The following is a 12,851-nucleotide window of genomic DNA, read 5'->3' as shown; positions in this document are numbered from 1 at the left end:
ATGGGTGCAGCCACCAATTAAAACACACCCGCCCAGGGGTTCCCGCTGTGGCGCAGCAGTAACAGACCCAACTAGTACCCCGGAGGATACTGGTTCGATTCCTGGGCCTGCTCAGCAGGTTGAGGACCCGGCGTTGCCGTGAGCTGTGGTGTAGGTCGCAGATGCGGCCCGGATCTAGCGTGGCTGTGGCTGTGGTGTAGGCCGGCGGCTGGAGCTCCGATTCGACCCCTAGCCTGGGAACTTGCATATGCCGCACACACCGCCCTAAGAAAAAACGCAAAAAACACACAAAAACCACACCTCCCCAAACAGTGGCTGTGTTGTCAGGAGGCTCCGGGCTGCTGGCTTTCGCCTTTCTGTCCTGAGACACAGCAGACCAGGTTTCTGCATGAACTGTCCAGAGAGAAGAGCTGCCTGTGGGGCCCTCAGCCCGTGGCTGGTTCTGGACGCCTGCTCGAGGCCCCCCTGCCCTCAGGGCACGGACCCCAGAGGAGCCGGGCCGTGGCTGACCCCGCCGTACACACTGAGACCTCGCCTGCCACCCTCGCGGCCACAGCTGCCGCCGCCGACAGAAGGCCTCTGTCCAGGCCAGGTCACTTCCCAGGGACGAAGCAGGCCCTGCCCCTCCCAGGCCGACCCAATCGGCCCAGGCGGTCAGCTGGCCCAAAGCTGCGGCCAGGCCTTCACCCCGCCCGACTCCTGGCAGGGCCTCGGGACAGCCTGCCAGGTGGGACACGCAGGACTCCCAAGTGACGCGGGACTCTGCGAGCAACTTCTCGTGTAAATGTGGCCCACACGGTATTCAGGACACACGTATGCTAAGAAACTGTTTATCTGAAATTCAAATTTAACAGGCGACCTGTGCTTCTTCCTGCTGAAGCCGGCACCTTCGGCAAAGGCTCTGCTCTCGGGGGGCTTTAGTGGAGGAGCCCCCGGGGCGGGTGGGGGCGCGCCCCCGGCCAGGGCAGGCCGCCTCCATCTGGACCCTGAGACACCCAGACATGGCCCCCCGCGCAGCAGCAGCACCTCGGGACAGCAGCCCAGCCGGCCTGCACCAGGCCGGTCGAGCCCGCGGCCCAGTGGACAGGGGCAAACGAGGCTTCCCTGCAGGGACCGAAGGGGTCCGAGTGGAAGCAGCCCCACCCGTGGGCCACACCACAGGACCCCTGTTTACACCGGGGGAGGGGGGGATGCCAAGAGGAGAGTGACAGAAGTCCAAGTCCAGGGGCACCCCGGCCCTTGGAACCAGTCGCGACAAGCAGGCACCGGGGGGCGGGGGGGGGGGCCTGGGAGGGGGAGGCAGAAGAGGCCACCAAGGGCCTCTGGGTGACGCCCAAGCCTCCCTCTCAAGCCTCGGTGTCTGCGGCCGGCCGGGAGCTGGGCGCCCCTGCCCTGGGAACACTCCATTTACTGAACACGCTGAGCGACTTCAGGGCCACAGCTTGGGGTGGGAGGTGAGCCCACACCTGCAGAGAGGTTCTGCCTGGGGAAAGCCAAGGGGCACCGGGTGGGCGGGGGGATGGCCAGACCAGAGGAGGGCCTTGGGCTGGGCAGGAGGGGGGTCTGTGCTGAGGAAAGGCGTTCCAGGAGGGCGAGGGGGTGGCACTGAAAGGGGGCAGCTGCCAGGCGGGCAGGAGCCCTGGGCTGCAGCAGCTGGGCTAGGGGCCAACGGACGGAGAAAGCAACTCCGTCCGTGAGGTTCCACGGGGGGCCACCCAGCCTGGCAGTGTAATGAGAGACCCCCGGGGCCTCCCTCCACAGGTCGGCTCCCCCCTGGACTGGAGAGCCCCTCTCTGAAGGCCCCCGCCCCCTAGCCTGCTCCCCACCCCCCTGCCGTGTCCACCAGGGGCCTGCTGCCGAATGGGGTAAGGGCCCCCATTTCCGTGACCACCTCTGAGCCAGAGAGAAGGGAGGGCTGGACAGCGGGGCGGGTGCGCCCAAGGTCACAAGGTTGGCCTGGCACTCGGGGGTCAGCCGGCCAGCGAGAGAGGGTAGCAGACTGAAGACACAGGTGACTTGGAAAGCCAGGCCAGAGCTGTCCTCGGCCCTGACCAAAGGGGGGCAAGCGGGCGGCTCAAAGTCTCCGAGAGGGTGGGCATCTCACCACCTGTGAAGGACCAGATGAGGCCAGCTCGGGACCCCATGGGGACCGGTAGCACGAGCCTCCTAGAGCCCCCTCCCCACAAAGTGGGGCAAAGCCCAAAGCTGGGGGCTTCCTGGGGCTTGAGTGGGAGAAGCAACAGCCCCAGGAAGGAAGCCCCCACCCCGGATCTCAGCTAGCTCTGCACCCCCTAACCAGGGGGCCACCTGCCTCTTCCCCAAATGCAAAGCACCTCCCTGCTGGGCAGCAGAAACAGGAGACAGCAGAGAAAGGATCGGGGTGCCAGCAGCACGCTGGGGGGAGCACAGGCCGCTGAGGACCTGGAGAGGGAATCCTGCTGGGGAAGCCCCCAGGCCCACGCCGGGGCCCAAAGGGCAGCTCCCAGGTGACCGCAGGCTCGCAGCAGAACGCGGCCCCCACATACAGCTCCCCACCCCCGGAGGGGACCACTGCCCCCCGCCCCCAGCAGCTGAACCAGCCCTCGCCGCCGCCGCCGCCACCAGTGTGCTCTCCACACCACAAGGGCCCCAAACTCCCACTCCCAGGAGCCGCCAGCACCTCCCAAAGCCACGTGCTCCTGCTCCCGAGTTGGGGGGATCCCGCCAGGCCCCCCAGCCCCAAAGGATGCTCTGCGACTCCCAGAGCTCCTCAGCCCCACGCTCAGCCCCCAACAGGTGGGCAGAGCCCCCCGCCTGGCCGCTGCCGGCCCAGCCACTACCCCCCACCGGCTCCAGGAGGGGCCGGGCCAAGGGGCCATGTCGGGTGGCGACGAGCACGGCCAGGGCAGAGGTGGTGGTGGAGGAGCCGGCTGCTCAGAAAAGATGGAGCGGGAAGGGGAAGGAGACAGGGGCGGGGGCGGGGGGGGGGCAGCAGAGGGGTGGGCGCTGCGGGCAGGAGGGAGGGTGGCCCAGGCAGGCGGCCTGCAGTGGGGGAGGGGTGCAGAGGTGGAGGGAGGGGACCAGAAGTGGGCCGATGGGGGGGGCGATGGGGAGGCGGGCGGAGGGGGAGGGGGGAAGCGGAACGGGGGGAGGGGCGGGACAAGATGGGGGACCCGGGCAGGGGGTGCCGAGGGGGCGCGCGCGGGGGGGGGGGGGGGGAAGGGGGCGGCGGACGGCGAGGCCCGGGGCGCCGGCCGGGGCCAGAGGCGCGGCGGGGCGGCGCGATGGGGGGCCCGGCGGGGACGCGGGTGGCGGGGCCGGGGCCCGCGGCGCCTCGCGGCGGCGGCGGCGGCGGGCGGGCGGCGGCCTTACCTCCGACCCTGTACATGTTGGCGGCCATGTCCGGCGGCGGCGGCGGAGGCCGCGGGCTGGGCCGGGCTGGGCGCTGGGCTCGGCGCGGGCGGCCTGGAAAATGGAGGCGCGCGGGCGCGGGGCGCGGGGGCGCGGGCGGGCGGTTTAAAGGGGCCGCGCTGCCGCCGCCGCCGCCGCCGCCGCCGCTGCCACCGCCGCCGCCGCCGCCGCCGCCGCCGCCGCCGAGGCCGCCGAGGCCGCCGAGGCCGCGCAGGGACCGAGGGCCGCGGCGCGGGCGGGAGAGGAAGAGGAGGAGCGGCCGCGGGGAGGGAGGGGCCTCGGGCGCCGCCGCCCACCGCGCGGGCCGTTACCCGCCCCGCGGCCGCGCGCTCCCCGCCGCCTCCCGCGCCCCCGCCCCGCCCCGCCCGCACCCCGGGCCCCGGGCCGCAGCGGCCCATCGGCCCTCCGCCCCGGGTCCGCCCTGGGCACCCCCCCCCCCCGCCCGGCCCTTTCCGCGCAGCCTCCCGCCCGAGGGCGCCCTCCGAGTCCGCGCGGTCGCAGGCGCTCGGCGGCCCACCGCTCCGTGGGCGGCCCGGGCCCTCCGGCCCCGGCCGTCGGCGCCCCGCCCGCACGGCCCCCGGCACACAGTTGCGGGCCGCTTCCCCCCACCTCTCAGCTGGCACGGCCCCCCTGACGGTGCCCGAGGGAGGAGGGGTGGGCGTGCCCGGAGGAGGCCGCCCTCCGGAAGGCGCCCCCCGCCCCCGGGGGGGGGCCCCCCCGCAGGCACAGCCCAGACCAGGGGGTGCAGGGAGGCGCGGGGGCCGCGGGAGCGAGCGAGGCTCCCGCCTGTCCTCCCAGCCCCGCGTGTGAGCTGGGCGCCTGAGGTCCAGGACGGCCCGGACGCGCTGCCCGGGGAGGCGGGTGGGGAGGCTGCTGGGCGGAGGGGATGGAGCCCCGCACGGAGAGAAGCAGGGGGCCGGGTCCAGGATCAACCTGACTGCCGGGGGGCTGCAAAGGGGGAGCCAGCCCTGTGGGACCTGGAGGGGCCGGGGCTCCAGAGGCCCCAGGGCTGACCGCCTGCCAGGAAAGGCAGAGGAGCAGAGGAGCAGGGGCTAGGTGCTGCTGACATGTAGGCCGTCCGCCAAGCGTCGGGGGGGTGCGATGGTCTCCCTCGCTCCCCGCAGGCCTGGACCCTGCCTCCGGGGCCTGCATCTCCTCATCTGGACGGCGAAGCTGCAGCACTACCTAACAGGTGGACCAAAACTTAATCAGAACCCCCAATAAATACATGCCCAGGCAGCTGCCGGGCACAGAGAGTGCCCGCAACGTCCTGCCTGTAAAGTGCCTGCCCCCGCCTCCCTTCTGGAAATAAGACAGCCCCTGGAGAGCAGAGGCAGCTGAAAGGTGGGGGCCGTTTTCCTCCCGGCGCGGGTGCTGGCAGGTGAGTGGCAGTCGGAAGCCATTGGAATTGCACGACTCCCCCAAGGAGGCGGAATCGCCCTCCCAAAGCACCGTGACTTCTAATACACCTTTGGGAGACGCCGCCAAGCCCGCGCCAGCTCCTCGGCTGGCTTTCGCCCTGTGTTCCTCTCCCCAGATGGACAGAAAGGAGACTGCACACAAGGCCCAGCCCCTAGACCAGCTCTGGGACAAGTCACTTTGCGAAAAGGACAGGGGTGAGGAGTTCCTGTCGGGGCGCAGCGGAACGGGTTCCATCCCTGGCCTCGCTCAGTGGGTTAAGGATCCAGCGTTGCCATGAGCTGTGGTGTAGGTCGCAGACGCAGCTCAGATCCGGCCTTGCTGTGGCCGTGACGTAGGCCGGCGGCTACAGCTCCAGTTGGACCCCAGCCTGGGAACCTCCATAGGCCGTGGGTGCGGCCCTAAAGAGACAAAAAAAATTTTTGAATAAAAACAAAAAATAAAAATAATTTGATTCTTAAACTCAGAGGAAGGAAGGAAGCATTCATCTAATTTCAGCAATCATGTCTTCTCTCTACACTTTTAAAAATCTGAAAGGACTCTTCTACACTTATTCTGCATTTCCATACATGCTCTTGTGTCTGCCTGGGCCTTTAGAAATATCCGAACAAACTTCACCCTGTTAACAGCAGTCTTGAGGATAAAATTCTTGGCGAGATTTTTAAAACTTTGTTGGGTCGCTGAACAGCGAGCAAGGCTTCTAAGGCCAACGAAGTCACTGTGGTGAACGGCCAGTGCTGGGCAGCAACTGCGTGCTGGCCTGGGGAGGGCTCCAGTGACACCTCCCAGGTGCCCGGCCAGCCCTGGGGGCCGTGCCCTGCGAGGGGGGCCAAGGGCAACTCTCCCTTCTGCCGGGCGTATCCAGAGGGGCTTCTGCTTCCTGCTCTGAGCCACCTGACCCGCGAGCCAGCCCAGGTGACCGTCCTTGCCGCCACAGGGGCACCCGAGTGGTGTCCCTTGAGTCTGGGGAGGCGTACTGGTCCTCCCAGACTTTAGGGAGAGACCTACCTGCTTGGGACAGTTTAGAATGGATGCACGGTGGTCACCCTACAGTGTCCCCTCTCTGTGGTGACTGGGCACCCTGTGCTGAGCAGTGTGAGCTGCCCGAGCTGTGTACCCTGGGGCCCCTCCTCTCATGCAGGCTCCCAGCCAGGGCACTGGGGACCCTGGGGCCCCGCAACTTTTGGTTGCTGGGGGCCTGGGCTCTGCGGGAACTGAGCAGCACTCTTACCCAGCCGATGCCAGGCGCCCCAGTGGAAGGCAGGTGCCGCCCCTCAAAGGTCTTCACCCCAAACCTGCCACTGTGCTCGGCTGGTGGCAAGAGGGTGGGGAATCTTGCTGACCAGCGACCTTAGAACAGTCTCCTGATCACCGAGCGGGCCTGAGGCCATCCTGTGGCCCTGACGTGGGGACAGCGGCAGAAGAGAGTTGTGGGCCCCTGGCTCCGGAGGCGGAGGCGGAGAACGGGGTGGGGGCTCCCGAAGCCGAGCGGGGCTGGCGCCCGCGGCAAGACAGCAGCCCTGCCGCCCGGCACAGCCCAGTGAGGCCGCCTCAGCCTCTGCAGACCCTCCCCTTCGGGGATCTGCCTGCAGACACTGAGTCCGTGGTCGCTTGTTAGGGCAGTGGCAGGAAACGCACACACTCGGCGGACAAAAAACTGTCTCCAGGCGCTGTCACCTCTCCCTGGACACCAGGCCCAACTGGAGAGGGCCATGGCCTCCCTGCTCGTCCCCCCAGGGCCAGCGGGGGACGATGCCCAGCCCTGGGCCCCAGCTCCAGGGAGGCTGTGCAGCTTCTGCTGCTGTGGTGGGGAGCGCTGGGTGGTCCCAGGGAGTGAGCCTTCGTGCAGGCCAGAGGGCCCTGGACCCACCCCATCTGACACCCCAGGAGGCCTGGCAGGGTGAGCAGGTCAGGCCCTGGGCCTCTGCTGAAGACACGCTGTCCTTGAGAACCACTCGGGGCCCCAGCCCCTGTCATTGCCGTCATAGCTGCTAACACTTCAGCTTAGAGGCTGGGGGTTTTCCTACCCAGCGTGGTGTCTGGCCCAGGGCAGATTCTGGCCCCTGACACCTCCTCCCCACTTCTTTGGGGGGGGGGGCTGGAGAAGGAGGAGGGGGCGCCATGGGGTCTCCCGTGGCCCTGCCCAAACCTCACCCGTGCCCTTCTCTGCCCCTCGGGACACGCCTCCCAGCTCCTCCCAGCCCCACCATCCCTGTGGCTCTGCACCACCTTAGAGATGCTGAGGAATACACAGGAACAATTTTTCTTTTTGTCTTTTCAGGGCCGCACCCACAGCATATGGAAGTTCCCAGGCTAGGGGTTGAATCGGAGCTGCAGCCGCTGGCCTACACCAGAGCCACAGCAACACAGGATCCTAAACCCACTGAGCGAGGTCGGGGATCGAACCCGCATCCTCATGGATCCTAGCTGGATTCATTACCACTGAGCCACAACGGGAACTCCCGGAGGAACAAAATTATGCCCAGGGGACTCCAGACAGAATGGGGTAGGTGGCGGGCCCAGCGGCGTGACCTTGGACGTCTTCCTAGGGAAGGACCTCTGCGGCCTCACAGTGAGGAGCAGCGAGAGGCAGGGACGGGCAGCGGGGCGGGTCGCAGCCTCTCCGCAGCCGGTCTGCGAGGGGCCAGGCGGGGCAGCCTTGCCCACTAGCCAGTGCACGCAGGACCCCCAGCGCTGCCCTCACCCTGGGCCCGGGGGAGGATCACCTCCTTTGGCCTAAAGCGCCCCCCGCAAGCTGACCACACACGCTGCCCCCAGCCCCCTGCCGGTCCGGCGCCGAGTCCAAGGGAAGAAACGCCCACCCTGCGGGCCGAGGCTGGGAGCCTAAGATCACCTCCCTCCCCCCCTCCTCCCACCTCCTGCCCCCTCCAGCTCGGTCTCCCCAAAACGCAGCCCCCGCCTCACCGACCCCCAAACCCTCCACCCACCCCTCAACACGGAGACAAAGCCAGACACCTTCACAGCTCCCCCAGGCCCTCTGCCCACCAAACTCGTGGTGCACAGGCAAGGAGGACCGCCTCCTCCAGGAAGCCTCCCTGCCGCCCGCTTCCCCCCATCACAGCATCACCCAAGGTCCGTGTGCCCCTGTGGGCCTCCCGAAGATCCAAAGTGAGACCCAGTGCTCCCCGCGGGCAGGCACCAGTACAGGCGGCTCATGACATCAAAACCCCACTCTCCTGGAAGACTGCTGGTCCCTGCACACCTCTGCTCCACGCAGGCAGGTGCCCAATTCCCGAGGGGGCCACGCACCTCAGCCCGGACTCCCTCCACCCAGGCCAGGTGAGAGGTGGTCCAGGCGCCAAGAGCCACACCCCTCCCAGGCCACCAACAGCTGCTCATCCCCAGGGTAATGGCCCCTGGCAGCCTAGGGGGCCATCCCGGAAGGTGCCACTGCACTGTCCCCCAGGCGTCTCTGGACAGCCTCTTGAAGGCTGGGCTGCACACGTCACACCAACCGGGGGGCCTCCAAGGCCTCCGGGGTGCGAGCTCTGAGGCGGGGCAGCCAGACGCCCTCCCGGGGCCTGTGTCCTCCTCCCTGGCTGGTCGTGACCGTCAGGTGGGCTGTGATGGGGCACAGGGGACGTGCGGCCCAGACCTGGCAGGCTGTCTCCCCAGAACCCACAGGAAAGGCGCTGGCAGACAGACACTGGGCTGAGTGGGCTCTTAAGAGGGCCGAGACCTCGAGGCCTGGGCCTCCAAAGTCACGTTGTGCCGGAAAGGCGCACTCTGGACCAAGGCGGCTTGGAAGGCCTTGGTGGACTCGGCGGTCCTCGGCGGATGGGGGAGGAGCACGTCCTTGTCCACGTCCTCGGACACCAGCCGGGCCGCGATCTGCGAGAGGTCCTGCGGGGAGGGCTGGGTCAGGGATCGCAGCGGGCCAGGGCGGGGCCGGGAGGGCGCAGACGGGCGGGGCGCGGCGGGGGCGGGGCGGGGGCCGGACCCTCCGCGCGCCCCACCCCGCGCACCCTGAGGGACTCTGTCCACCCGCCGTCGTTGGCGCCCCGCAGAGCCTGCCGCCGGCGCTGATCGATGCTGAGGCTCCAGCGGCGGCTCGGGTAGCTGCTCTCCTGCGGCTCGCACACCTGCGGGGACAGTCAGGGGTCCGTGCCGGCCACCCTTTGGGGGTCCCCGCACCCACCGACTCTCGTCGCCCTCCCCACCAGGGGGGCGCGTTCCAACGTTGAGTTGGTCGCCCCTCTCCCCCAGCCAGCACCGGTGAGTAGGCAGGACCTCAGCCTCTGGTCCTGTGGCCTCGCGTGGCTTTGCACAGCAGCTCTGCGCGTGGACACCCTGGCCCCGGCACCTTCCCTGCTTTTCTGTGTGCACTGTCAACCCCTTAGGCAGTGAAGTCCATGCAGCTGGTTGCCCAGGCATGGCTGGGCAGAAGCGGCCCTCTGGACCTGGCCCCCATGCCCGCCCTGGGGAGGCCCCCAGAACAGGCACTCAGGCTGTGTGTGCCTCAAAGGAGGTGGGACCCAAAGTTCAGCCGCCCCCCTGCCCCTCTAAAATGAGAGTAAAGAGGTGTAGGCGAAAAAATACGGCTCAGATGTCCATAAGGACGCAAGAAGAGTGGGTGGGGCGTCCGTGAAAGAGAGCTGTCCCCAGGAGGGAGGAGGCTGGGAGAGGTTCCCAACTGGGAAAGGCCAGAAGCACGCTGTGCTCCCGTGGGACCCCTCCTCCCCAGGTAGGCTACCTCCGGGAGGACACGGGGGGTGGGGGGGATGCTAAAAATAAAAAGAGGATTAAGACAGACTCAATCCCCATTCCTCAAAACCTTAAAAATAGAACTACCATACGATCCAGCAATCCCACTTCTGGGTGTACATCCAAAGAGCTGAAAGCAAGCCTCAAAGATATTTCTGCACTCGTGTTCGCAGCAGCATTGTTCACAGTAGCCAAAAAGTGGCTGCAACCCAAACGCCCGTCAGCAGACGCGGGAATAAGCCTAAAGGGGCAATGCACACAATGGAGTGTGACCCAGCCTTAGGAGGACATTCTGACACTTGCAGCAGCATGGGTGCCCCTCAGAGACCCTGCGGGGAAGAGCCAGTCACCAAAGAGCACAGACACTGCTTCGTTTGCTCACAGGAGTTAGCGGGGACCCCGTGGGATTTGGAGTCAGAGCATGGAACCATGGCTGCCGGGGCTGGCTGGGTGGGGGTTGGGTTGTGTAACGGGGAGACTTTCAAATTTGCAAGGTAGAAAGTTCTAGAGATGTGTTTCACAACAGCGTGAATATACTTCCCACGACTGAACCATACACTTGAAAAGGGTTCGCATGGCAAAAAAAGTGGATATTTGGACCCGAAAAATGCACATAGAAGGAAGACGGTGTGCGGAGATGGAGGGAGAGGCGACTGTCTGCCGCCACGGAGGCTGCTCGGCGCACGGCCCCCCTCAGCCTCGGGGGGCACCAACCCGCTGACACTTAGACTTTGAACTTGCAGCCCCCAGACTGTGAGACTACAGACTTCTGTTGTTTAAGCCAAAAAGCAAAGTGACGTTCCCAGCCTCCTCGCCACTCTGCACCCACCACGGTGGCAGCCCGGCTGTGTCCCCTCCACCCAGGAGAGGAGGGTCCTTTCTGGGGGAAGAGACCAGCCCCAGAGAAGAGGTGGGGTGTCAGAACCCCGCCCATCACACCCCAGGGTACTGGACAGCTGCTGAGGCTGCCCTGGCACAGGGAGCCCTCCACCAGCCCTGGTGCCCCACTGGGCAGGGCAGACTGACAGCAGCCCCCCCACTGGAGGAAGCCTCTGCATGAAGCACAGAACCCAAACCACCAGCCAGAGGCCAAGGAGCTGTGACAGGGAGCGAAAGAAAGCACGGCACCTCCCCCGTAACTGTGGTCCTGTCCTCTCCACCAGGCGAGCGGGTGTGGGAAAGGGCCGTTCAGAGAAGGGGTGAGCTCTTTAAAATGAAAAGCGTGGTGTCAGGAGTTCCCGCTGGGCCCAGTGGCTTTATGACCCGGCTTGCCTCTGTGGCACTGCCAGTTCAATCCCCAGGCGTTGCCACAGCTGTGGCAGAGGTCGAAGTTGCAGCTCTGATTTGATCCCCGGCCTGGGAACTGCCATATGCTGAGGGTGCAGCTGAACAAGGAAGAAAAGAGTCAGCTCCGAGTTAAGACCCCTAGAGAGGGTGCGGGAGACTGTTGCCCAAACGCTCCACCCCTCCTGTAATGACACCCAAGCCTGCCCTCTGATACGCGATGGCACAGTGGTTCCTGCTCGAGGGGGTCACCCTGCCCACTGGCGCCCGGCAATCCACAGAATGTTGCCGGGGCACCTCTGCCTGTGCAGACCGAGTGGGCCTCCGAGTGTCCACCACACGGCACAAGCGCAGCCCCCAGGGAGGCCTCCGGGAATGAGGGGCACACACCCTGCTGCCCGCGGACTTGCGAGCAGGGAACCAAAGTCCGTGGTTGAGCAGCGTGGACATTTTGGAGCTGCTTGCCTCAGGGCGTCGTCACAGCAAATGCTGATCACAGAAATCTGATACAGAAAACAGGTGACAAGGAGGGCCTGGTGGCCTAGCGGGTTAAGGACCCGCGGTGTCGCTGCTGTGGCTCGGAGTCTGTTCCTGGCCCGGGAACTTCCAAGTGCCGTGGGTGCAGCCAAACCAACCAACAAAAGAAAACAGTTACCAAAATATGAGAAAATGGGAGAGTCAATCACGTAGACAGTTTTCAGAAAAAAAGAGAACAGAGAACATGCACACGCGTGCACGCGCACACACACACACACACACACACACACACACACACACATGCACACACCCCCGGAGGGAACAGGGGTCCAGACTGAAGGGCTTGGGCAGGAGTAGGAAAGGCAGCCGGCTGGCACAGAGGGCAGGGTGGGGAGAGCTCAGAACCGCTGTAGGAGGAGAGAGAGCCCACGTTCCGGAGCCTACAAAGCAGGGTGCTCACAAAGGGGCAGAAGCTGGCACCGCCTGGGGGCCCAGCCTCCCTGGAGGCAGGAAGGCCAAGGGGCAATTGCCCACAACAAAGCATCGCTCGAGTGTGAAGGCAACAGAAACACACGGCCCGGAGCTCCCGTCGCGGCTTGGGGGTAACAAACCTGACTCGTATCCATGAGGCTCCAGGTTTGATCCCTGGCCTCGCTCAGTGGGTTAAGGATCCGGCGTTGCTGTGAGCTGTAGTGTTGGCCAAAGATGCGGTTCAGATCCCGTATGGCTGTGGCTGTGGCTGTGACTGTGGTGTAGGCTGGCAGCAACAGTTCCAAGTGGACTCCTAGCCTGGGAAGCTCCATATACCGTGGGTGCGGCCCTAAAAAGACGGGAAAAAAAAAAAAAGGAAAGAAAGAAGAACAGACCAACAACGCGGAGTTATCATCCTCCTCGCCTCCTCACCAACGCCGGGCAGGCCTGTCCTTATGGTCCTGGCCCGTTCGGTCTCCTTCTTATGAATTCTACGTCCACACCCTTTACCCACTTTTCTGCTCAGTTTTAAAAAGCATTTTGTTGTTATTCTGAAGCAAACTTCAAAGATTCTGGCTGGCGAACGTTTGAATATCTTAAATATTACTGATATTTTCTTCCGGACGGTCCTGTAACGCTTTGACTCCCATCGTACCAACCTTTCAAACAGCAGTTCTACTGGCCGGAACTTTCCTGTCTGGATTTGGCCTAAAGTGGGCATTTCCCACACAGATTCTAAACACAGGCACGTTCTCCCAGTGCTCTGTGCTTCAGAATTTTTTGTTTGTTTTTTCTTTTTTGCCAGGCCAGGGATCAGACCTGGGTCCCAGCACGGCAGACACACCCCTGGTCCCATTGCGCCCCGGCAGGAACCCCTGCGGTCTGGTTTTAACAGTGTGTGCGTGAGAGGAGTGGTGAGACAGCTGTGGTTTTCTAAATGGACAGCCAGTCACCCCAATACCAGTCATGGGAAAGTCCGCCCCCCCGCTCTGCGGTGCCATGCGGAGCATAAGGCAAACCCCCCAATTTAAACAGGGATCCGATCCGTCCTGACTGTTTGTGCTGGGTTGTGGGTCTCCTCGCTG

At 65.2% G+C, this 12,851-nt stretch overlaps 2 protein-coding genes across 3 annotated transcripts in view; both read right to left on the bottom strand.

Annotated features, from left to right (window-relative positions):
• The window catches only part of MTA1 (metastasis associated 1), a 34,795-nt gene extending 31,307 nt beyond the window's left edge, over positions 1–3,488 (bottom strand). For both annotated transcript variants that reach the window (XM_047795143.1, XM_047795145.1), the window contains exon 1: positions 3,352–3,488. In XM_047795143.1, the coding sequence (XP_047651099.1) occupies positions 3,352–3,379 (28 nt within the window). In that variant the 5' untranslated portion in view covers positions 3,380–3,488. The remainder of the gene's footprint in view (positions 1–3,351) is intronic.
• A 4,414-nt stretch (positions 3,489–7,902) lies between these two features.
• Positions 7,903–11,268, bottom strand: TEX22 (testis expressed 22). The gene is made up of 3 exons (XM_047797558.1): positions 11,209–11,268; positions 8,830–8,912; positions 7,903–8,725 (listed from the first exon to the last, which is right to left on the bottom strand). Exons 1-3 carry the CDS (start codon positions 11,266–11,268, stop codon positions 8,494–8,496), a joined length of 375 nt encoding a protein of 124 aa, XP_047653514.1. The 3' UTR covers positions 7,903–8,493.
• Positions 11,269–12,851: the final 1,583 nt, after the last annotated feature.

Source organism: Phacochoerus africanus, chromosome 9 (assembly GCF_016906955.1).
Source record: "Phacochoerus africanus isolate WHEZ1 chromosome 9, ROS_Pafr_v1, whole genome shotgun sequence".
Classification (NCBI taxonomy): domain Eukaryota; kingdom Metazoa; phylum Chordata; class Mammalia; order Artiodactyla; family Suidae; genus Phacochoerus; species Phacochoerus africanus.
The sequence above is the reverse complement of the archived record's forward strand: the minus strand, read 5'-3'. Positions and strand labels throughout refer to the sequence as shown.

Bases quoted from the DNA above. Each gene is read 5' to 3' on its own strand.
- TEX22 (XM_047797558.1), bottom strand. From the start codon at position 11,268: ATGTCCACGCTGCTCAACCACGGACTTTGGTTCCCTGCTCGCAAGTCC. The intron at 8,913-11,208 runs GTGTGTGCCCCT...CTGTCCCCGCAG, and splicing joins GCAAGTCCGCGGGCAGCAGG to GTGTGCGAGCCGCAGGAGAG. The intron at 8,726-8,829 runs CGCCAACGACGG...CCCGTCTGCGCC, and splicing joins CGGCGGCAGGCTCTGCGGGG to CTCCCGGCCCCGCCCTGGCC.